General features: G+C 50.1%; 1 protein-coding gene across 1 annotated transcript in view; it reads right to left on the reverse strand.

The window, feature by feature from the left end:
- Positions 1-635: 635 nt before the first annotated feature.
- Positions 636-24898, reverse strand: part of LOC133354405 (annexin A7-like) — a 45302-nt gene continuing 21039 nt past the window's right edge. The window contains exons 4-13 of the mRNA XM_061571210.1: positions 24554-24667; positions 23336-23487; positions 21820-21943; positions 20964-21058; positions 20333-20446; positions 8821-8991; positions 8092-8262; positions 1801-1876; positions 1278-1390; positions 636-1116 (exon numbers count right to left, since the gene is read on the reverse strand). Coding sequence (XP_061427194.1) covers positions 991-1116; positions 1278-1390; positions 1801-1876; positions 8092-8262; positions 8821-8991; positions 20333-20446; positions 20964-21058; positions 21820-21943; positions 23336-23487; positions 24554-24667 — 1256 coding nt within the window. The 3' untranslated portion in view covers positions 636-990. The remainder of the gene's footprint in view (positions 1117-1277; positions 1391-1800; positions 1877-8091; positions 8263-8820; positions 8992-20332; positions 20447-20963; positions 21059-21819; positions 21944-23335; positions 23488-24553; positions 24668-24898) is intronic.

Consider the following 24898-nt stretch of genomic DNA (forward strand, 5'->3'; position numbering starts at 1 on the left):
GAAGGATGTAATAAATAGCGCCTCCTACTCAGAGTGTCTCCATGTACAAAAGCAGCAGTACTTGGGAGACAATGTCAGGCAAGATGCCAAAATGAATGTGCGAACAAAAGTAACATCTGACTAAAATGAGGGATCTTTCATTTTAAGTATCAAGACTTTTTTTTATATGTGGGGACCGGTGGTGCAGTGATTGGTGCATTGAGCTATGAACCCATGACCAACATCGGTGATGAATATCTTAACCGGTTCTGGTTTTCCCCGAGGAGGTTAAGCTTTAAACGAGTGGGTAACCATCAGCACTGGGAAGACCAAGGTGACCAGGCAATGTTTTGGGGCCACTACCCCTCTGGAGTATCATGCCTGTCTTCATTGGTGCTTCCTGACAGCACTTGCCAACAGTGAATGCTATTCAGGGATATTTGTCTTTTTGTGAAAGTGCGCATGTCTATGTACTTTACATATACTTGTGCCACTGTTCGTGTCTCGTTTGCTCAGCTTGCACCATCCTCTGCAATAGTGTACGTAATAGCATTGCGCCCAGTTGCACAGCGCTTCATTTTGGCCAATTGCTTTTGATCAGTAGGGAGCCACTGTTGCAATCCAGTCACTACCCTATTGATTGTGCTGAAATTGCATTGTGTGTAGAACCATTTTATTTCCAAAAAATGGACAACTTGTGAATTTAAAAGACACCCCATCCCATTACATGAAACAGAAATCCGAAGTTCACATGCGAAGAGAGCGTGGGGGACACCCAAAGCTGTTATCAGGGGCACTTGATGCATGTGTGGTTGGCAACACTGGCATTGGGTAAGATACAAAAACAAGAGTTTAACACAACCGTGCCAATATAAATCTAACCTGGGCAAGCAAAGAAGCAGAGGGGGCTTAGATAAAGACATCCACATAGGAGAGGGCTTGGTGGCTACTGTTGCATGCTGAAACTACTACGCCGCCACCACCCTACAGCGTGGGACACTAGGGCACGGCTCAGTTCTGCCCGACGATCGCCTGCAGCATGCGTTTGTAGTCTCCGCTGGTGTCACCCTCCATCATCTTGTACAGGGTCTTGTTGTACTTCTCCAGGAAGGCATGCTTCACGTTCACCAGGTCGATCTGAAACGGCAGTGAATGAGCAACGTGATGCGGCGAGGATCGCTCGATGCCCAGACTAAATTGCGTTGATAAAGATATCGCGAAATGCATGCAGCCACTGCAGTGAGACACACGATTCCCTCGTGTCAGACGACACCACGCGTGCGTTCGTGCGTCTGCACCTCGCTGCGTGATGTCACGATGCGGATGAGCGTCGAGTCGTCGGTCCCCGCGCCCTTCATGGCCTCGAACAACCTCTCAGCAAAGAACACGGGGCGGTTCTTGGCGCATTGCACTGCAGCACAAACCGCACGACGCTCGTCAGCATCACCACGTACAGCAAAGGCGTTAAACCCTCCTCCCTCGCTGCTTTATCACGGACAGCAGCAGTACTACATTAATACGGTTTATATTAAGGTCTCAAACTCTGTCAAAATGTGCCGAGGTAAATCTGCAAAGGGTATCAGTTAGTTGGGAGGATGAAGGGTGGAAGGCTATAAAGCAGAGGGGACAGGTCGCGTGTGTGGAGAAGGTACGAAGTGATATTTGTAGTGAGACGCAGTAACCAGTTGGAGGGGAACACAATATTGATCGGGGTTTGGTAGAAGCACCGATATCTTCAAGCTCAGGCAGAGCTGTCGTTGCTCGGGTACATGTTGTGAATGGATCCGTGCACAAGAAAGCCTGCTGCTGGGTGCTACTAACCAATTGCCTTAAGTCCGTCCTTCACGTTCCCAGAGAACTCTCTGTCAATTGTGTTGATGATGTCTCGTTGAGAAAGCTGTAAAGAAAGGAACACCCCACCCATTACACGTGCAGCTTAACATCACAGCCTGAAAACAGTGTCACAAATGAATTTCCCCACAGAGTACTCCCTTAGCCGCCAGGCTCAACACATCCCCTGACATTCACGGCAGAGTGCATTTCAGTTCACGCACAACCACACGTCACAATTATGTCAAGATGCTATAGCTGGTGATCACTTCCATTGCACAGTGTATTGCTATTCAGTCTATGCTGATCGATTAGGTCACTAATCGCAGCAACCCTGGTAGCAAATCAACTCATAAGTACGTTTTATACGACCGAGGTTTGTGTTTTTAGCCACTAGTTTAACCCTTTGCAAACCACAACCTGACATTGCCAATTTAGCTGCTGGTCGCACATGGAGGCTGTGGGGAACAGAAGTCGATCACGTAGAACACAAAATAATCCTTACCGTGGGGAGAATACAACATGAAAAAGTAGCAAACAGATCACATATCTGTGCCTCCGTATAATATTATTAATAAAAAAATATTTTTTTACATGTGTAGTGAGTCCAACTGAGTCGCAGACGTTGTCTTGGGAGCAACACTATTCAATAATCAACATAACATAACACAAGCTACACTTGGGTGTTGAATGCTCATCTAGCCACGCTATGGCAGAACTAGACATGGTTCGCTATCCCAGCCCGGACTACACGCTAGGTCCCGGACCACGTGGCTAGAGGCTTCATCACCAACAACCCGAAGAATCCGGAGCCCCGCACGGGGCCCCGTTATATTGGCCTGGGCTGGGGCTGGCTCCGCTCCTCGAGCTCTTTCCCGAAGGCTCCCGAGAGCTCCTTTATATCACGTGACTGCCCAGCGGCACCCGTCCACCGATGGTCCCCCTCCAATATCATCCAGTCAAGTGTCGGCAGGTTAACCAGTGTATCATGCCCACACGTAACCCTGGCTGGCTGACACTTCCTCTCGCTCCCTCACCGGGAGCCCGCACCGCATACTGGACGTGGTGCCTTCATGCTGACCAGCGCTCTGTTGTATATATAGGCCTTTTTCCAAAAATGTATATTAAGAATAATTCTGCCAATATATTTTTTTTATCATAATCGCGGTGTCGCTTAGGGTACACAAAGGGGGTGATGCGAACCCCCTCCCCTCAAACGGCAGCTGCCTTTCACCAGCACACCAGGCAAGGAAGTAGCTATACAAGGTAATAAAACCCCAGGTGCAAAAAGGGGAGGGGGGGGTTGCTAATGAGATTCTGGGGAAATCTCTACCGGGCTTCAAAGGCTGCTATATACCACGTACAAGCAACGGGCGCCACAATTCTTTCCGGGCGGCGGGAACCAAACACAATATTTTTGGTTTCTTTTCAACAGTAAAAGTTCGAAGCTTGGCTATAAGAATAAGTCGACATAGATTGCACTCAGATTAAGAACCAGGCTATAATTCTAGATTTGAAGCTTTCGTGACTGCAAGTATTCATATTCTTAGGTTTTTTCGGTAAAGTCACGTAGGTAAAAAATGTAAATGAACTCGTGGACCTAAAAAAGAGAGATGATATAGTCATCCTCTCGACAGACAAGGGCAATGCTACGGTCATCATGGATAAAGATTCGTACAACAACAAAATCCTGGACCTACTTAATGATAGGAGTTACTCCAAAATTAAAAACGATCCTACTAATAGCCTAACGACAAAAAACAACAAAATCATCACGAGTTCGACTTCCCTAATCGAACCAACCAAACGTCCCTCTCTAAAACCATCGGCGGCAAGACCTCCCAGACTCTATGGTCTTCCCAAGATCCATAAAAAAGGCACCCCGCTACGACCCATCGTGTCGACGATCAACTCTCCTACGTACAAACTGGCCCGGTTTCTATCAGATACTCTGCTTCCCTTCACAGGCAAGACCTCTTCGGCAGTACTCAACTCAACCCAATTAGTCTCTATGGTCAAGGACATGGTACTCCTGATGACATCCTCGTCAGTTTTGATGTAGTATCTATGTTTACCAAAGTCCCAGTACCGGACACCCTAACAATAATTGAGGACTTGGTCCAACATGGATTGAATTCGGATGTACCTACGCTGGTTAGGCATTGCCTCACCAACACTTATTTTACCGGGAATGGCACCTTCTAAAAACATAATGAGGGTACCCCTATGGGCTCCCCCTTGTCACCAGTGATAGCCAACATGTTCATGGAAAAGTTTGAATCAGACGCCATCCAGACATCCACCCTGCGTCCTTCTCTGTGGAAGAGGTATGTGGATGACACTTTCGTCATTTGGCCACATGGCCTCCCAGCATTGAACCACTTCTTGGACCACATCAATTCCAGACACCCATCCATCAGATTCACCATGGAAGATGGTAAACTACCATTCTTAGATATTCTGTTTGAGAGGAGACCTGACGGATCCTTGGGACATTCTGTCTACAGGAAAGCCACCCACACAGATTCCTACTTGAAACCGGATTCCCACCACCACCCATCTCAAAATAATTATCTCATCAAAACGCTATACCACAGAGCTCATGGCATTTCTGACCAACACCACCTGGCCAGTGAATTAAGACATGTACATCGGGCCCTCAGGACGAACGGATACTCTGACCGCACCATCCGCCAAGCTGTTTCTCCCACCATACAGAAACAGCCACATGAAACTCCGATCAAAACTATCACGTTGCCATACATAGCAGGCGTGACCAAAAAGATCTCCAAAATTCTAAACAAACATAAGATCCAAGTCCGATTCAGTACAGTGCATAAAATCCGTGATCTGATTCCATCTGTGAAGGATGTCGTTCCTGACTTACAGTATCCTGGAGTCTACAAACTGAGTTGCAGTTGTGGTGATTGCTACATTGGAGAAACGAAACGTCATGTCTCTGATCGTGTCCGCGAGCACAAGTCAGATCTGAAACACGGCAGAATTGATTCTTTGGCCGTTGCCGGTCATTGCTACAACTCTGTGGGCTCTCATGAAATTGTCTTTTCTGAGACCAAGGTACTCTGCAAACCTCCTGGCTACCATCAAAAGTTTGTACACGAAGCCATACAAATATACAAACACAGCCATAATTTCAACCGTGATGATGGGTACAAATTGAGTAATCATTGGAAAGATGTGATTAACCATGCAAAAGAGATTTAACCACATATTTGGACCATCTTATTTGACAGACAACTATTCTTGAGTTACTGTACAGGTTACTGATAGACAATCAGTTTTGTTTTACCATATTTAGCTTCTTTTTTCACACATTGGTTTCCTGCTATAAGTTTTACCCACCAAACAACATAGCAGGAGGCTGTTTCTTCCTGAACTGCTTTTGTGCTTTTACCATCTACATGGCAGAGGCTCGGTCTCATTAGCAGCAGTTGCACTTTGAACAACTCTGGCACCCCCCCCCCCCCCTCAGGCTCAGTCCTTTGTTATGTAGACTAGCCGTAGTGTCAAGCCGCACCTTACCATAATAAAGGCTCAGTCCTTTGTTATGTAGACGAGCCGTAGTCTCAAGCCGCACCTTACCCCCCTCAACCAGTATATATATGGGGTAGTATCTCTTGGAATCTCTCATTTACTTGATACAGCTATCGTGCTGTGACGGTTCCACCTGAAGACGGAAGCTTGTGCTGCCTCCGAAACGTCGTGATTTTTATTTTATTTTTATTTTACCTTTATTCATTTTAATTTTTTACCTACGTGACTTTACCGAAAAAACCTAAGAACCAGGCTATAATCTACATTAGTGGATTATTCTCATATTATTTTAATATGAATGTTATTCACCTTATTTTTATTCTTCTTCTTCTATCTACGCGACTTTACCGAAAAAACCAAAGGAATTCTGGCAGTCACGGAAGTTTAAGTCAAAACTTAGTTATATTTTGATATCCTGAGGTTGGAGATATAACTCGAGAATAAAGCCGAAACAGGTCAATCACACGCGACCAAGATAATGTGTTTCATAGAGAGAGCCTCCCAACCGCCTTTTGTTTTCCAGAAGCACGTGGTAGCAATAAATTACATACACATAAGGAGGGCACCTCCCCTCAAGATATCAAACACCATGAAGGAATTCCAAACCACAATGGAAGTACTGTAAACAATGCTCCAAACATACCTTGAGTCACTTACAGAGTCAAAACTGCAAAAAGTGGTACGTGTCAAGTTATAAGAGGTAAAATAATATTTTTTACTTCCAACCGGTACGAGAGAACACGACTTCAAAGGCCACAGCGCCCCTCTTTGAGAGAGACAAAAATGTAACACCTCGACCATGACAGGAACAGGCCTTGATGAGAGTTAACAGATTGCTTAATAAATCAGAACATACACACATGTACACTGGACGAACAACTTCCCCCACAAGCTAAGAGAAAAATCAAAGGAATTTCAGTCCTTTGTGAGAGGGCGAGCCGAGGGGAGAGAATTTCAGATATAAGCAGACATGACACACTATTTGGTGCTGCGAGCGGCAGGCTCCGGGAATCTGCCCCCGTGACAGGCACATCGGTAGGGAGCTGCATCGGCAGAAGCCACGGGTCTACAAAGTCAACGAAAACGGCGTCCTGCGAGCGGCAGGCACCGGGAACCTGCCCCCGTGACATGCACATTGACAGGGAGCTGCATCAGCAGAAGCCACGAGTCTATGAAGTCAACGCAAAGAGTTGAGTTTTGCTGCGGCAAGCTCCGGGGGTGAGCCCCGCAATCAAGAATGGCGCGGCTTGCCGAGTAGCCATGTGTCACAGAGTACGAGTTCAGCGCTGACAGACGAAGTATCGCTAAAAAGTCTTATTCTACATTGAGTGCCAGCTCCCACCCAGCAGCGGCACGATTAAGGAGAGAGTGAGAGAGAAAGAGTGACGAGTAACGACAAGCAATCAACCTGGAGAAAGGGCGAAAAGCGCTAAGCATCGACCAAGCGAGCATCCAGAGGACCAGCAGCAGCGGACGAGCTGCGACGCATCGTGCATCGCCAGAGAGCACGCGGCAGGAGAGAGCGCGCAACCAGCGCCACCGAGCAAAGGTGTCTGCCACCAGTGAACGAGCTGTGAGTGCATCATGCATCACCAGAGAGCACAAGCAGGAGAGAGCGTGCAACTAGCACCAATGGGCGGGGGTGTCAGCGGCCAGCGGACGAGCTGCGAGCGCGATCGAGCACCTTCAAAGACAAGCGTCGTGCCGATTCAGCTCATCCAGCAGTGAAAGGAGCCTGCAGCTGCCGCCGAGCAAGAGGGAGAGCCGTGTGTATGACACGCTAACACACACACACAACTCATCGCTCAGCAGGGAACAAACACATTTTTGGTAAAAGAAACGCCCCACCTCGGCGTCTGCTTAACGCAAAGAGCTGAGCAAGGAGAAAATACACCAACACACATATAATGCACATACTCTCAAAGTTATCCTTGTGTTTCGCCCATTGAGTTACGTGGATATGGTCGTTAGAAGTATTTTAGTCATTCTTTTTGTTAATTGCCTAACTGTACCAATTAATTCATTGATGAAACTAAAACATTTATAAACATCTACATTACCAATCTACACACTCACAGGGAGACTTGTGTTGAAATCTTTCTTTTGATCACAGAATCTTGCCCGCGAATTTACTGAAGCCTTAGCCAATTTTTCGATTTAAAGCTTTCGTGACTGCAGGGATTCATCTTCTTGGTTCTTTCGGTAAAGTCACGTAGAAGGGAAGTAATACAATAATAAAAAAATAAAAATAAAACATAATAAAATAATTCTCACGACGTTTCGGCCACAACGCAAGCAGCCGTCCTCAGGTGAAACCAGGTCTGTCGAGGCGACAGCGTCTGAATGAAACGGCACACGTGCTTGGAGCATATATATAAGCTGGGTTGGAAGGGGGGGGGGAAGGGCGCCTTGACAAAATAATTTGCATATCAAGAGGAATTTAGCATATTTATGGGAAATGCAGGTATGTGATTAGATGGAAGCATATTATATTTTTTACGACATAGAATTGTAATGTATTACTTACTGTTAGTAACTCAGCTTATTGTAGAGTATATTTAGTATAATGATGATACTATGTAGTTTATACTTTAGTTGTTTACGTGGAATGCGAGTAGTCATCCACCGTGTTGGGTGCCAGAGATGGCCATGACTCCTAGCAGCGTGGTACGACGCGTATAACAACAAGCGACTGAATGAGCAAGAGAAACGTGCGCAGTCTCTGACCTTGATGTACTCCTGGAATGTGGCCTGCAGCTGCGGGAAGCTGCGCACCGCCAGGATCATGTTGAACGCCGACTCGTCGGTGCCGAGCTTCCCCTCACCGGCGCTCTGAAGCTTCTGCGCATCAGAGAGCGCTAGTGCCAGGTCCACCGAAGGGCTCTCATCACGATTGCCCTGGGCACATACACAGCAAACACACAGGACGCACACACGCACATGCATTTGTCAGGTTATTCCAAAACACATTCCAAAACACATGATCAGGAAATACCACTTAAAGAACACCCAGAATGGGTGTGTGATATTTAGTAGAGCAGAAGGCTCCTATTCCACATTACACTTCAGTGGGAACAACTCTTTAACTTATGCATGTTAGCCACGATTATTGCATTGAGCGCTTGGCCACAGTTACCCAAGCGATATAAGTGCTGAGTTGTTGCCAGTCACTTATTATCGTAGAAGCGTTCTGCTAAAATGCAGAGTTCAATCCCAGTTACATGTTTTAATAACCATCTCGACTACAGTGGTGTGTGTAACCTCTCTCGACCCAGGGAAATGGTCAACCCCGCCAACACCACGAATAAACATAGTTTCTCTGAAGGAAAATAACCCACGTTACCAATACGTCCAATGCTGCAGTAAAACCATTATGATGTGTGAATGAAATGAAATCTGCTAGTTACAGACTCCACCCCCCCGAGAAGGAAATGTAAGTCCTCGTCACTCCCACACCTGACACATGGAGATAAGCAGCCGTTTGAAGTGTCCGCTCGTGTCCGATTTGATGTCCTTCTCCAAGTCACGGCCAAACTCGTCCTTGTAGCACGAAACAATCTCCCGGATCTCCTGATTGGTGCGCGAGCACAGGATCTCCACCAGAACCTTCTCATTGGTCCCAGCACCCTGCACAGCACCACAGGACACACGCATCACTCACCATGCCAAAATCACAAGGAGTGCACACAGCCATCTGTGTGCATTCCAGGTCTCTCACTGTGAGGGTTACACAAAGTCATTTGTGCGTGTTCCATGTCTTGCATTTATTTTGTATGGCTTAATAGCATATTAAATGTAATTTTAGATTTGTTAGCCACTCAATTGTCTGTTCAAATGCAGAGTTGATCTCGTCCATTCATCCTTTAAAAGGAGTGAAGACAGCAGGTGATTACAATGTCTTCAATGGTTAGGGATTTGTCGCCGCTGTCACAGGCTGCCAAATCTTTGATGTGTCATTTGTAGATCAGGTGGCCGCATAGGCCATGCCCGGTCGTGATTCGGTTGATGGTCGACCATTGGCAGCGTGGAAGGTTGAAACCAGGAAGTTTGATGGTAGGGTCTTGTATGACATGTTTATTTTTGACATCGGCCACAGTCCAGGCTTACTTCCAACTCCCGCCTTCATTTGTATGTGACGTGGAGTGAGGCTCCTGTGATCCAGAAGGGGTGGCGTGATTTTAGGCGAACAGGCGGCACTGGGTTTGTGTTCCAATGTATCGGAAGGTGCGGGTTGAGGAGATATTTTTGGTACTCCCGACGGCCAGTTTCACAACGAATTTATGGCGGAGCGATGTGGGTGAGCACTAGGAGCCACTGGGTCGACGTCAACTTCAGCGTACCTGAGATGGCACGTATTGTGATGTTCAGTTGCCTGTTGATAACTCGAGTGCGAGCGCTGCGTCCACACACAGGTGAGCAATACTCTCTTGTGGAAAACACAAGGGCAATCATGACAGTCCGTAGTGTTCGCGCATCACAGCCCCAACTCGTTCCCACCAGTTTATGGATAATGTTCGTGTGGGTTTTTATCTTGTTACTCAACTGCTTCATGCGTTTCCTAAAATTGAGACTTCGATCGAGCAGCACTCCATGGTGTTTTAGGAGTGGGTCGTGGGTGATGGTTTTACCACAAAACTCGATCTTCAGAGTACATTTTGCCTCCGCATTTTTGAGATGCAACGCCAAGGGCACCGTCTTGGTTGGATTTGGCTTAAGTCACCAGAAGTAGAAATAATCTCCCAATTTCTTTAGGTCGGTGTTCAAGGTGTCTTTAGCTGCGCCGAGTGTCGTCGCTTGCCTGGCCAGTGCTAGATTATCTGCGTAAATGAACTTGCTGCTTAATGTGGCCGGCATGTCACTGGTGTAAAGATTAAATAGGGCTAGTGCTAATACCGACCCTATGGTAGGCCAATTTGTAGAGTTCGTGGGCGGCTGACCTGGTTTTCGAGATGGACGCGAAATTGTTGGTCGCTGAGCATACTGGCAATGAGGCAAACCGTTATTTTACACTTGATGGTGTTGGCGAGTTTAAAAGGGGAGGAGTCCTTGGCGCCAGACCGTAAGCTATGCAGAGTACAAGTCTATGAAAGCAGCCTCTGTTTTCTGTTTATGCTGAAAGACAGCTTCAATGTGTGATGTTAAGGCGAGAATCTGGTCACAACAGCTTTGCACTTGGGACGCTGCTGTCTTCAAGGGGGGACTACATCCCGGCGCTGCAACAGCGCTTGCCTTCGCTGCAGGTTTTTGCGGCAAAGGGGGGGGACTGGGCTGCTTTTTCACGCCGTTTCGTGGCAAATGCCGAGACGGCTGGGTGGTCTGCTGACATCGCTCTCCGAGCCCTGCCTTCCACCTTGGACGACGTGGCCTTGGCCACGTTCCTCCTTATTCCACGGAGGGAGCGCTCCACTTTGCAGGAGGCCCTCGATCGGATGGCCTTAGTGTATGGACCTCCATCCGAAACAAGACATCGTTTCGCCAGTCGGAGGAGGGAGGCGGACGAGACACCCCTTGCCTATCAGAGTGCCAATACCCAGATTCGACATAATAATTAAATTTTGATTTAAAGCTTTCGTGACTGCAGGGATTCATCTTCTTGGTTATTTCGGTAAAGTCACGTAGAAGGGAAGTAATAAAATAATAATAAAACATAATAAAATTATTCTCACGACGTTTTGGCCACAATGCAAGCAGCCGTCCTCAGGTGAAAACCAGGTCCGTCGAGGCGACAGAGTCTGAATGAAACAGCACACGAGCTTGTAGCATATATATAAGCTGGGTGCCTTGACAAAGGAATTTGCATATCAAGAGGAATTTAGCATATTTATGGGAAATGCAGGAATGTGATTAGTACTACATATGCATGTGCATTATGCAGGATTAACAGCATCTGGCTATCATGAGCCATCTGGCTATCATGAGAGATTCGTTCATGAGGCGATCCACATATACAAACACAGAGACAATTTCAACCGAGAAGATGGATTCTGGCTTAGCAATCATTGGAAGGACGTAATAAACCATTTCGGATCTTAACTGATTGTGTTCACGTTTTACGGTGATTTTCAGACCACGTTCCACTCACTGGCATGGTGCAGTGTGCAGAGTAATGTATGGTGTCGTAATTATATAGTAAATATATAGCAGTGTGATACACATTAGGGTGGGTAGAATAATACATAGTGTTATATTAAAATGGATAAGGCAGCAACTGCAGCAGCAGCAACTGCAGCAGCAGCAACTGCATCAGCAGCAGCAACTGCATCAGCAGCAGCAACTGCAACTGCAGCAGCAACTGCAGCAGCAGCAAAAACTGCAGTAGCAGCAGAAACTGCAGCAGCAGCAGTACCTGCAGCTCCCTTTGATGCTGTTAATCCTGCATAATGCACATGCATATGTAGTACTAATCACATTCCTGCATTTCCCATAAATATGCTAAATTCCTCTTGATATGCAAATTCCTTTGTCAAGGCGCCCAGCTTATATATATGCTCCAAGCTCGTGTGCTGTTTCATTCAGACTCTGTCGCCTCGACAGACCTGGTTTTCACCTGAGGACGGCTACTTGCGTTGTGGCCGAAACGTCGTGAGAATAATTTTATTATGTTTTATTTTTATTATTTTATTACTTCCCTTCTACGTGACTTTACCAAAATAACCAAGAAGATAATAATTAAAGCCAAGTGATGGGGCACCATGTCACATGCCTTCTCCGAGTCAACAATTATTGCATTGCAAGTATAGTGCCATTATTAGGCGGTATGGTTATCACCATTGATTCTTACCTGCAGTAGCGGACATGTACCAACAGAAAGTGGTAGACATGATAGGTGGGATGAGTTGGGCCGTTGGGCCACCAGGGACCCCAGACCCTAAGAGGGGGGCTGGGGGGGATGCCGTTACATTCCAGGGCCCCCCCCTAGAGAGTTTGAGAAGGAATGTGTGGTGAGGGGCGGAGAGACTCTGGGAACGGCTATAAAAGCCGGACCTCTGAACGGGTCATCATCCACCTGAAGACCTGAAGATATGGAGATCTGAAAAAACACTCTGAAAGACCTGCAGCGAAGAGCCCAAAGGGCAGAACCCAAACCCCTGGCTAGGGTCGGGTTCAGAGCTTACCAGTCTGGGGTAGAGCTATAACCAGAGTAAAGGCACATTAGTCCGGAGGGGCTACCTCTGTAGGGTATAGGGTGTAAGGGGCCATTACCCCTTTGTGTTATGTACCCTTAGTTATAATAAACGTGTTGCCTCCAGCAAGTTTCTCTCCCTACTTACCCACTACAAAAGGATTACAATTATCAATGCCATTGACACTATTTTGCATAGGACCTAAAGTGTTACTATCACAAGGAAAACCAGGCTGTAAACTGTGTTGCTTGTCAGATAATAAGTTACTGTATGATAGGTGGCATCTGACAGGCCCACACTATTTGCTCAAATAGTTTAAAACAAACGGATGTTATGCAAATGGATCTGAACCGTCACATCGTGTTTGGGTCCTTGTTTGTAAAGAGGCATAATGAACGAGTCTACCCATTAACATAACACATAATATAAATATTGGACATATGTTTGTATAATAATTTAAACTAATGTACACGTAATAAACGTTAACAGATTCCTGTAGTTTTGCTTGATAAATTAATGAATAGTAATTGACATTTGTAAGGCACATTTCATCCGTAGATACCAATGTACCACCGTGTATGGAAAGTAAGTAAACAGAACCAGGGTAAAATGGCCAGCACTCGGGGGTAAAGGCCAGTTTGAAGAGGTGAGTTTTCAAGACCGGTTTAAAAGTAGCTCTAATGACTCTGATCACCTTATTACCAAAGGAAAAGTGTTCCACAGTCTGGGAGTTGCACTGAAAAAAGCTCGATCACCTCAGGAAATGAGCCTTGACCTCGGAGTCCTTAGAAGGCGATCCGTAGGTCTCAGGGACCTCGTTGGAAAGTAAACGTGGATAAGTTCCTGTAAATATTGTGGGTCTAACTCATTGAGAACCTTGTAGGTCAGTCGCAGGATCTTATAATCCACTCGATACTTGACTGGTAGTTAATGCAAAAACAAGAGACCAGGTCTGATGTGCTCGCAAAACTAAGTTTTTCTTTATCCATACATCTGTGGTGGTCAAGGTTGACACCAAGGTTGACACAGGTCACACAGGTCACACAAGCTAGGGGAGAGGTACGTACCAGTCTGGACCGGTCCGGACCGGCAGGGACGAGAGGTGGTTGGAACCGCTCTGAGGGGAGGGGGCTGGCGAGAGCCAGGGCCCCGAGACACCCCCGCCCCTCAGAGAGAAGGGATATAAGACGGCTCCCGGAGAGCGGAGGGGGTCGATCTCACGAGAAGCTGAAGGAGGTGCGGCCGGAGATCCTGGACCCCCAAGCCTCGAGGATGCCGCCCCACTGGGACTGAGTGGGCTGAGTAGCTGTAGGCTAGGGAATGAGAGTAACAGAGTAGCTGTAGGCTAGGGAAGGAGAGTAATGAGAAAAGAGCCGGAGGCTGTACCTCCCTAGGTTGTGTGGTTGGACTGTTCCCCCAGTGAGTCCGGAGGACTAGTGTTATTGGAATAAAAGCGTGTGGCCTCTACGAAGTCTCTGTCTCATTCAAGAATACTACAACTGGTGTTAGAAGCGGCCAAAGAACCTCGCCAACATGGAAACAAGACAGAAAGCGCTCACCAGGGGCCAGGAGAAGGACGTCGAGGGAGACGCTGAGCCGGAGGCGGGAGCGCCATTTCCGGGGGACGGGTCTGCAGGGGCGGGCTCGGGTTCTCCGGGGCCCTCCAGGAGTCCGCCGACGTCGGGATGGGCGATCCAGTCGGCCCATGCCCGGCTGGCCGATCTCCTCCATGCCGCTGCCTCCATCCTCGACGAGCTCACGCTGGGGGGAGTAGGAGCACCGGGTGGAGTACCAGGCCGGAGGATGGGACGGGTTCCCGCCGAGAAACGCGCCATTCCCGCGCAAAATTTTGACGTCACCTCCGGAGGGGGACACGTCACTTCGGCCGGGAATGCGGCCGCCGGAGATGACGTCACTTCCGCCGGGGGGGGGGTCACCGCTTCCGGGGGAAATGACGTCAACCGCCCAGGAGGTCAGGGGGCACAGGTGGCCTGCGTCACATCCGGCATCGGCGGCCTTACATCGGGAGAAGCAGAGTTTTCGGGTAGGTGCCCGCCGATTCGGTCTGATATTCTGCCGCCGGAAGATGCTTCAAATACTGCACTTGGGACGCTGCTGTCTTCAAGGGGGGACTACATCCCGGCGCTGCAACAGCGCTTGCCTTCGCTGCAGGTTTTCGCGGCAAAGGGGGGGGACTGGGCTGCTTTTTCACGCCGTTTCGTGGCAAATGCCGAGACGGCTGGGTGGTCTGCTGACATCGCTCTCCGAGCCCTGCCTTCCACCTTGGACGACGTGGCCTTGGCCACGTTCCTCCTTATTCCACGGAGGGAGCGCTCCACTTTGCAGGAGGCCCTCGATCGGATGGCCTTAGTGTATGGACCTCCATCCGAAACAAGACATCGTTTCGCCAGTCGGAGGAGGGAGGCGGACGAGACACCCCTTGCCTATCAGAGTGCACTGATGGCGTTGGCTCAAGCGGCCTATCCTCGAATGGACGATGTGGGCCTGGACTCCATCGTGCTTGAGAAGTTGCTGCTGCTGGCTCGGGAACTGAGGATTGCCGTCCACGTCAAAGACGAAGCTAACCTTTCCTCGCTGGGGGCGGCACATTACTTGCACACAGAGTTGCTCCTCCAGCGGGATGGGCAGGTGGCTGCGTGCGCCGCTGCAAGAGTTGACGAGGTCCCGGATACCCAGGCCTTCGCGTCGCAGCGGGCCGCCAGTTGGAGGGGGGCCGACCGGCCTCGCCAAGGGGAAACCCGGGGGAGACACGGATCCCCGCAGGCGTGGGCTCGCGTCACGTGCTACAACTGTGGCCAGCTGGGTCACCTGGCATCGGGTTGCCCAGCACCCCGGCGCCGGGCTCCGGGTCGTCCACCATCGTCCGCCCGTCCGCCGGCCGCTCCACAAGAACCCCAGGCATGTCGCGACACCTCACGCACACGGTCCCTGCCCGCATCTCATACACCGCATACACCGCATACACCGCGAATCGGCGCGCCACTAAATTGCGTTGCGTTGAGGGGTGGGGAGCGGAACGGGGCTGATGTTCGGGGGCCACTTCGCGCAGTTCAGTGGTCCGAGTTGGCCCACAGGGTCGTGGCCGCAGCGACGGGCTCGTCGGTTATTCTCGGGGATATTGAGGGAATTCAATTTCGATTGTTGGTCGATACGGGGGCTTCGGCTACTATAATTTCCGACCTCATATACAACCGTGTTACCAAAGAGATGTCAGGCACTAACCCCGTTCTCCGTCCCTTGCTTTGCGGCGAATGGGGGTTCCCTGGGGATTATTGGCCAAATAACTGCACAAATTTGTATTGGCGACATTAAATTATCTGGTCCCGTTTTGGTTTCCGATGCCTTGGCCGTTCCCTGTTTGTTGGGTACGGACTTCTTGGGGAGGATGCCCATCAAAATTTTAATTGACAAAGGCTGCATCGAGCTTCCTTCGGGCCGCCGGATGGCGTTTCTGCCCTCACCAAACCGGCTGCGCACAGCTTGCACGACTGTTCCGGCTATGGCGTCTGAAACCGTGTGGATTCCGCCGGGTGCGCAGATGCTAATACCGCTTCAGTTACGCAAACCACTGGAGGCAGACGCTACGTCGGGGGTTTTGTTGTCTCCTTCCAATACGACCGAGCGAGGGTTGGACCTGGTGGGTGCACAAACGCTTGTGCCTAGAGATGGACAGCCCTTCATTCAGGTGCTGAATGCGGGGTTGCGGACGAAGGTCGTGCACCGAGGGGCTGTCATTGCACATGCGTCGCTGCCGCTGCACACTGACTCCGTCGCGGCTCATGTCGGTGAGGCGCCGGCATTCGGGACGCAGGTGGGTGTCGATGAGGCATGGATGGATTCTCTCTGTTCAGGGGCTGAAAATCAGAGTCACAAAGATTAAAGCTGCGCATGTTGCTTCGTGAATTTCCCGATGTTTTTAGCAAACACAAATTCGATGTTGGGTGCACTAATCTATTGAAACACCACATTGATACGGGGGATTCCGCTCCCATTCGGCAAAATCCGTTCCGATTGAGTCCGGCAGAGAAGGAACATGTCCGGTTGGCAGTGAATGACATGCTTGCCGCAGACATTGTGGCTCCCTCCAACAGCCCATGGGGTGCGCCGATTGTGCTTGTTAAAAAACATGATGGCAGTTTGAGGTTTTATGTGGATTTTCGGAAGCTTAACAAGGTTTCGCTGGCAGACGCGTATCCGCTCCCTCGCATGGACGAGTCGCTCGATGCCTTGGCGGGGGCACGGTATTTTTCAACCTTGGACCTTTTGTCGGGGTTTTGGCAACTGCCCTTGGATGATGCTTCCAAACCTAAGACCGCGTTCCGTACGCCACAGGGCCTTTATCAGTTCAATCGGTTGCCCATGGGATTGCACTCAGCTCCAGCGACGTTCCAGAGATTGATGGAACTGGTCCTCGCTGGCCTGCAGTGGGACTCTTGTCTTATATATCTGGACGACGTGATTATTTTCAGCCGTACGTTTGAGGAACATCTGGACAGACTGCGGGCTGTATTTCTCAGAGTGCAATCGGCTAACCTTAAATTTAAGCCTCAGAAATGTTTCCTGTTGCGTGAATCGGTGCGGTACCTCGGCCACGTTGTCAGTTCTACGGGTATAGCCACCGATCCTGCTAAAACTGACTGTGTAAGAACGTGGCCCACGCCCACGTCTGTGGGGGAAGTCCGCAGCTTTATAGGCTTTGCGTCCTATTACCGCCGGTTTGTTGAGGGGTTTGCGACGATCGCCAAACCTCTTCATGCTCTGACGGCTAAGGGGGCTAAATTCCATTGGGGCGAAGATGAAGACAGGGCGTTCAGGGCGCTTCGCGATGCCCTTGTCCGAGCTCCTCCCTTATGCTATCCTGATTTCACGTTGCCCTTCATCCTGGACACCGATGCCAGCAATACCGGCATCGGTGCGGTGCTTTCGCAGGTTGTCAACGGGGTCGAACGGGTCGTTGCCTACGGCAGTAGAGTCCTGTCTCCGGCAGAACAACGTTATTGCGTCACCCGCCGTGAACTGCTCGCTATTGTCGTGTTTGTTCAACAATATCGACCGTACCTGTACGGTAGGCATTTTACGGTTCGTTCCGATCATGCCGCGCTACAGTATGCGTTGAAAATAGACCAGCCGTCCGGCTAGCTGTCACGTTGGCTTGAGGTCCTACAGGACTACACGTTCACGGTGGTGTACCGGAAGGGGACACAACATTTAAACGCGGATGGCTTGTCACTCCTTCCTCCGGGTGATGGGTGCGCGTGTTTTATGGGCTCGGGGAGATGCAAATCGGCCACGAGTACCGCTCCGGCTTCTCCCTTGGCGGCGGCAGCAGGGGTGGTCGATAGGGAACCTGTCGCCGAGGGGGACTCGCAGGTGTTGGTCGCTCGCGACTCGCTCCTCGATCTGCCTCTGGACGAATGGGGACGGTTCCAGATGGAAGACAATTCCCTCCTCAGGTTACGCCGTCGTGCGGAGGGGGAGATTGTCAAGAAAGGATAGGTACTGTCAGGTTGCGGGAGGGTCTCCATATGTCATGGGACGCCAGCTCGGGGCGTTACAAAATCGTCGTCCCCACCGCTCTGCGGGGCAGGGCCGTGTGGGCGGCGCACGAACGTATCCTGCATTTGGGTATTCACAAAACGCTCGCTACACTGCAATTGGATTTTTTTTGGCCGGGAATGGCGTGCGATGTCGCCGACCTTTTGAATAGTTGCACGCAGTGTGCGCGGTGGAAACACCCGGCTAGGGCGGCTTGCCCACCCCTTCAGTCCATTCAGGTGTCCCGGGTTAATGAGTTGGTGGCTCTTGACATTCTGGGTCCCTTCCCTGTCACCGCTCGGGGAAATAAGTACCTGCTGGTTGGGGTTGAATATTTCACCCGTTGGCCTATGGCCTGGCCCCTCCCCAACCAGTCGGCGGCAGCCATTGTGGAGGCGTTTCTCCAGGGCTACGTCCTGGATAAGGGCGCCCCGGAACGGCTGCTAACCGACCAGGGAAAGAACTTTTTGTCCAATCTTCTGCGGGAGGTTTGTGACCTTTTGTGCACGCAGAAGGTCCGGACTTCCCCCTACCACCCGCAGACCGATGGTATGGTCGAACGTCTACACCGGACCATTACCTCTATGTAGACGACACACAGTTGGATTGGGACCTGAAGATTCCCGGAGTTCTGGCCGCATATAGGTTGGCGCCTCACGCGGCCACGGGCTATTCGCCCTTCTACTTAATGTACGGCAGGGATGTCGACCCCCCCATGGAGGTGCAATTGCGGGTCCAGTCTGCGGCGTCTCGCTCGAAACTGTCCGAACACGCTCAGTTCAATATTCGGAAGTTGGTCGAGGCGAGGGTGGCCGCGCAGGAAAATTCCAGGGCAAGGCAACGGGCCAATGAACGTCTGTATGATCGCCGGGTTACGGTGTATAAATGGGCGGTAGGGGATAAGGCGTGGCTGCACTGCCCGCAGGTGCCGCTGTCAACGTCATCGAAATTGCTGCGGCCCTGGCAGCGGCCGGTCGACATTGTTCGGGTCGTTCGGGACCAGTGTGTTAGGGTCGCGTGCGGACGGCGTTCTTGGTACGTGCACCCCTCGCGCCTGAAGCCCTATGTCGCACCACGCACTCACACACCTTCATCTCGCAGGGGCCGGCCGCGTGACATGTCCGGCAGGTTGGGGGAGGGGCCTCGTGACCCCCTTGTTGTTCCGAAACCCCCTGCCATTCTTTCGGATGCTGCAGGTGTGAGTCCACCTAGGGTGGTCTCACCAGAGAAGCGGGAAGCGAGCCGGCTGCCTGTCCAGCAGGAAGACGGCTCGCGGGCTTTGTCCCCGGGGCCTCGGGACGTGCCGGACGCCCGTCATCTGGCCCCTCCTGACCCTCCGCAAGGAACGCTGGCTTCTGGCGATGGACCCGCCACACGGACTCGTTCGAAGGGTCTCAGGTTCTCCTGAGACCTGTCGCAGATACACTGCCTCCTCGCGGGGCCTGGGTGTTCGAGTCACCTTGTTCTTTGGTGTGGTGTGTCCGCGGTGTTCTTGTGTACAGGGGGGTTGGGGTAAATTATTGGGGATAGTTGTGTTTGTTGTTGTTCTGTTGTTGTTATTGTTGTGTTGAGGCTCACGCATTGTTCTTGTCGTGTTCAGAATTCCTGGTTCAAGAGTTAGGGTTGGGATGTGGATAGTGATGCAGCCGGGATGGCTGCGTGCTGTATGGGGGGGGTGATATGGTGGTCAAGGTTGACACCAAGGTTGACACAGGTCACACAGGTCACACAAGCGAGGGGAGAGGTACGTACCGGTCTGGACCGGTCCGGACCGGCAGGGACGAGAGGTGGTTGGAACCGCTCTGAGGGGGCTGGCGAGAGCCAGGGCCCCGAGACACCCCCGCCCCTCAGAGAGAGGGGATATAAGACGGCTCCCGGAGAGCGGAGGGGGTCGATCTCACGAGAAGCTGAAGGAGGTGCGGCCGGAGATCCTGGACCCCCAAGCCTCGAGGATGCCGCCCCGCTGGGCCTGAGTGGGCTGAGTAGCTGTAGGCTAGGGAAGGAGAGTAACAGAGTAGCAGTAGGCTAGGGAAGGAGAGTAATGAGAATAGAGCCGGAGGCTGTACCTCCCTAGGTTGTGTGGTTGGACTGTTCCCCCAGTGAGTCCGGAGGACTAGTGTTATTGGAATAAAAGCGTGTGGCCTCTACGAAGTCTCTGTCTCATTCAAGAATACTACACATCATTAACTTGATGCCACCACCTTCATGCCGACCATGGGGCAGATGTGGTTTGTACATTTGCGCGGAGTGTATGAAACTCGGGCATCTGAAGAGCCCCACGGTCGCACCTGTATGGCTTTCTGCAGGCTCCAGGCATCGTAGTAGGTCGTGGGCATGAAAAGCGCCAGCATGATCTCCTCAAAGTTTCCCGACAGCTCACTGCGCAGGTCGCGGATGAGATCCTAAGCACAAACACATAGCACGCACGTGGCACACACACATCCCTTCCGTATCCACGATTATGGTACGGTAAACACATTCCTTCGGAGTGGGCAGGTAGGAACTTGGTTGGACAGCGCATTCGTGTGATCCATGTCACGCGGCGCAAGCTGCGTGGGGCAGTGCGTTACGTGGTGCTGAGCCCGCCCGAAGCGCTCTATGAAATACAAATCGAGGGCGTGGCTATACACGACAGACAAATAATCCCTGGTGGGCAGTGTGGAACTGTTGTTCCTACCTGTATAAAGCAGCGTTTAGAGCAGTTCAACGATGATGCAAATCATACAATACTATTCAAATAGCATTGTCGTATGAAGCAATAGTTAGATTTTTTTACCCATATCCTGAAGTCTGTTTAGTTACTGTGTTTTTCACATGCATTTGTTTACCACTAGCCTGAGAAGGATTACAATGTAGCATTTGGTATTTTGTGGCAGTACAGAAACATGAGGGAACGTGCTTCTATCTGCGTAGTCTCACCTTTCCATACATGGTTTTGAAGGTAAGCTTGATCTTTTGCCTCTGTGCATTAGAACGATTCACCACCAAGTCCATAAGCACCTGCTCATTGGTTCCTACAGATGCAGAGATGACCACTTATCAGATGATCCAATGTAAAAAAGTAATCAAAAGGATTTTCAAAGTAGCATCAGATCAAGAGAAAATTATTCCGCAGTCGTCAGAAGATAAAAAAAAAAAACCTTTTCAGCTCAGACTTTGAAAAGTGGTGTAAATTGGTTTACATTTCAGTTTACATTTACCAATGTAAATACACCCTACAATTTCATATGCATCCTACAACCTCATATGCATCCTACAATCTCATTCATCCTACAACCTCAATGCATGTACGAGCCTATTCCCCTGGCACACCTAAAAAATGTGAATCACACTCACATTGCGAGCACGCTCCAAGTCCAGGCCACCCTCTCTGAGGCTCAGTTGTATTATTGTAATGTCATTAGCCGGCCTGGATGCTTATAACGGTTCTGCCAGCATATAAGATTTTACGTTACTAGAACTGCTCACGCATTTGGTCGGGATACATCAGAATCTTTATTGAGACTGGAAGAATCCAATGAGCTATGAAGAGAGCTGGTGGACAGGAGGCGTGATGTCAGCACAACGCATGAACCCGGCTCAACGCTGCGAGGATGCGGGGTGATGGCATCACAGAGATGTGTGCGGTGACGTCACCACCGTACACCAAATCAGCCAGCCAGGTAGCCAGCGAGCAGAAGTGATTTGCATGAAAAAACTGGCTACCAAATGACAGCACCATGAGAAGGAAGTAGCGGCTTGAGGTGGAGCCCTTATGAGGCTGTGCATCGCTCACCGAGCCCTTTCATGGCTTTCCGCAGCATCTCGCAGTCGTCCTGGACGTTAAAGTTGCCGATCGGCTTCACTGTTCCCTGGGGGCCCAGGCTCAGGCCGGCCATGCCTCCAATTGGTGGAGTTGGCTGCATGGGAACAGAGCAGATGTACGTTACTCTCCATTCACTCCCTATCAGTGTATTAGGTGACCCGGGCTGCTCCTGCTATGGAATTATTCAGAATCTGTGACGAATGTACCGCACTCTGCATATGCACATGTCGGGAGCGGTAGTGTTGCGGTTGGAGCATTGGACTACGAACCCGGCCACCCGAGTTCGATTCCCGCTCAGGGCCAACACGAGTGACGATTAACAGAACCGGTCCTCGGCCTCCCCTAGGTCGACTTCCACAAAATGAGCACCTGGTGCAGTGTGTAAAAAACAGCACTCGGGAGACAAAGGTGGCCTGGGTGTGGGGCTGGCCAACCACTCCCTTATGGGCATTACTGCATACCTGGCAACCCATACGGTTTACCCATTATTCTTGTACAGGGAAATTTAGTTCAGGTCCGTACAGCGTACAGCCGTTTTAACACAGGCAAAAAAATCATACGGCCAAAAAAGTCGTGGGACAGCTTTTATATTTTACTGTGGAGAGTAGTGATCCCTGTAGCAGCCAAAAAATTTGATCCTCAAATTTGTACAAACAGGATTGGGATCTAATAATAATTTTTTTCCCCTTTTTTCTGGCAACAAAACTGAAACCTTTTTACAAGGAATCATGTTTACACTAACTACAATACCTGCAGTCAGAATTCAAACAAAAAACATGCTCTGATAATGTATGCATTGTCCTTGAAATAGATTGGTCCACACCAGAGACAGCTTTCCTTAGAGCCTAGTCTCATACGGTGTTCGACCAGATGACGCCAAAACGCGCACAACTCAAAGACAATGCACTATCAGAGTAATGAGGGCTCGGGGTAAGCATTTACATCACGAGGCCTCCTTTGCCAGTACCAGAATATAATAGGTTTTTTTCCCCTTGATAGTGTATTGTGTTTAACCCTTCATAATTTTCTGTTTATTGTTATACATTTACAACATGAGTGTGTGCATCCACTTATCAAGCAAGCAGCAGCATCAGCATGCAAGATCACAGACAGTAGCATAATAAGTACCATCATTGACACCAATTATAAAATGTATACATCCATCAGTTTTTTTAGTAACGTAATTTTGTCTTTGTTTGTGTTTCTCCCTTGTGATGGGACTTTGGAGGATGAATGATCAATAAGGTATGAATTGGTCTCCACTGAGATAGGCACTAATAAGGGGTTGACAGGTATGTTACTGGCCTTCATTGGTGCTCGCTAACAGCACCTGCACCAAATCTGTTAAAGGCTATACAAGGGATATTTGTCTTTGTATTTATAGATACAAGGCAATACCACTCATGTCAAGACACATCCACTACAACACATGGGACTTTATATGGCACATGAAGATGCTGTTGAGATAACGGTACCAGTGACCGACCTGGTAAGGAGCAGGAGCCGGGGCAGGGGCCGGAGCCGGGGCAGGGTAGGGGTTTGGCTGTGGCACAGGGGCCGGGCTGGGCGTGGGTTGTGCCGGTGGAGCAGGCCCTGGGTAGGCACCAGGGGCGCCCGGCATTCCTGGCTGATAGGACCCTGTTCCAGAGAGTACACAGACAGATGCACATTCCCGCTCTCCCGTGGTGAATGAGAGCATCGCACTGCACTCGTTCAGCCGAAAATTTAACGCAAGACAGTGGGATGGGCATTCTGCCTTCCCATCTGCAGCTCCCATGGTATGGAACGCATTCCCACTCCATAGTCAGCAACTTAAGTCCTTTCCAATATTTAAGTCCCATTTAAAAACCTTTTTGTTTATTACAGCCTTAAATTGAGTCAACCTTATTTTGGGTGTGCCATGTGTCTTCCGAGAGGCTATATATATGTAGTGACATCGCGGGATGCCACTGTGTAGTGCCGGCCCTCGGGAGGCACGGCGTTGGTGTATTGACATCGCGGATACCACTATGGTGTGGGTGTAGTACTGGCCCTAGAGGGGCTCGGTCAGCGCCGATTGATAGTGCTGGATGGCACCATGCTCGGCGTGCAGTGCCAGCCCTACATGATAGGGTGTGGAAGTGCCGGCTGTAGGAATGAGGTTATTCGAGGCCATGGCACTCTGGTTGACCTGAGAGGACACGTGACCAGTTAAGCCTACAAAGGGGCCCCAAGTGGGGGCTAGGGGTGGTCACGTGGTCGGGGTCCAGATCCTGCTCGAGGATTCTGGAAGGTGGTCGTGGCCAAGGGCGGAGCCGGCCACACAGCAGAGAATATAAGCCGGGTCCCCAAGAGGGACCGGCGTTGTTGTTCATCCTGAAAAAACCTTCGTCTACGTCCTACGTCCTACGTTCTACCGAGTCTCCAACACGTGGACCTGAACCCGAGCTGTGGTCCGGTCCGTTGTAGCTAGTTACGTTGTAATTAGTGTAGTTAGCCTGGTTGTCACCACCATAGATTGTTATTCTGTTACCCCATGTGTTGGTGTTAAATAAATGTGTTGCTTCCAAGAGGACATCTACGACTCAGTTGAACTCACTACATATATATTAAAAAAAATTGTGGTTTTGTACGGCGTTTTGAGATGCAGTATTGCATGAACGATGCAATATCAAATGTAATTATTATAGTGAAGTGTGAATGTGCAATGAGGGAGATGCAGGACCTGGTGGAGCGCCACCACCACCGCCACCATAGTTTTGGATGGGAGGTTGCCCGGGTGCGCCGGGGTAACCAGCGGGGTACCCAGCCGGCGGGGCCCCGAAGCCAGCACCAGGGCCTGGGGGGGGGGGGGGGGGTGAGGGGCGGGGGGCACGGGCACAGAAACACACGTGGAGCGATGCAGAGACGAAGCAACGACACACTCTTCACCTCCACAGCTGCGTTGCCTCCCTGGTGTTATTTGTATTGCAAATATCAAATATCTTCCCTTAAAATGAAACCGACAATTTTACCGAATAAGTAAATTAGAACCATTTGTCCTCTTTGCATTACCTAATTTTTTAACTGC

Source organism: Lethenteron reissneri, chromosome 47, assembly GCF_015708825.2.
Source record: "Lethenteron reissneri isolate LAM-NWPU_2019-01 chromosome 47, ASM1570882v1, whole genome shotgun sequence".
NCBI classification, from domain to species: domain Eukaryota; kingdom Metazoa; phylum Chordata; class Hyperoartia; order Petromyzontiformes; family Petromyzontidae; genus Lethenteron; species Lethenteron reissneri.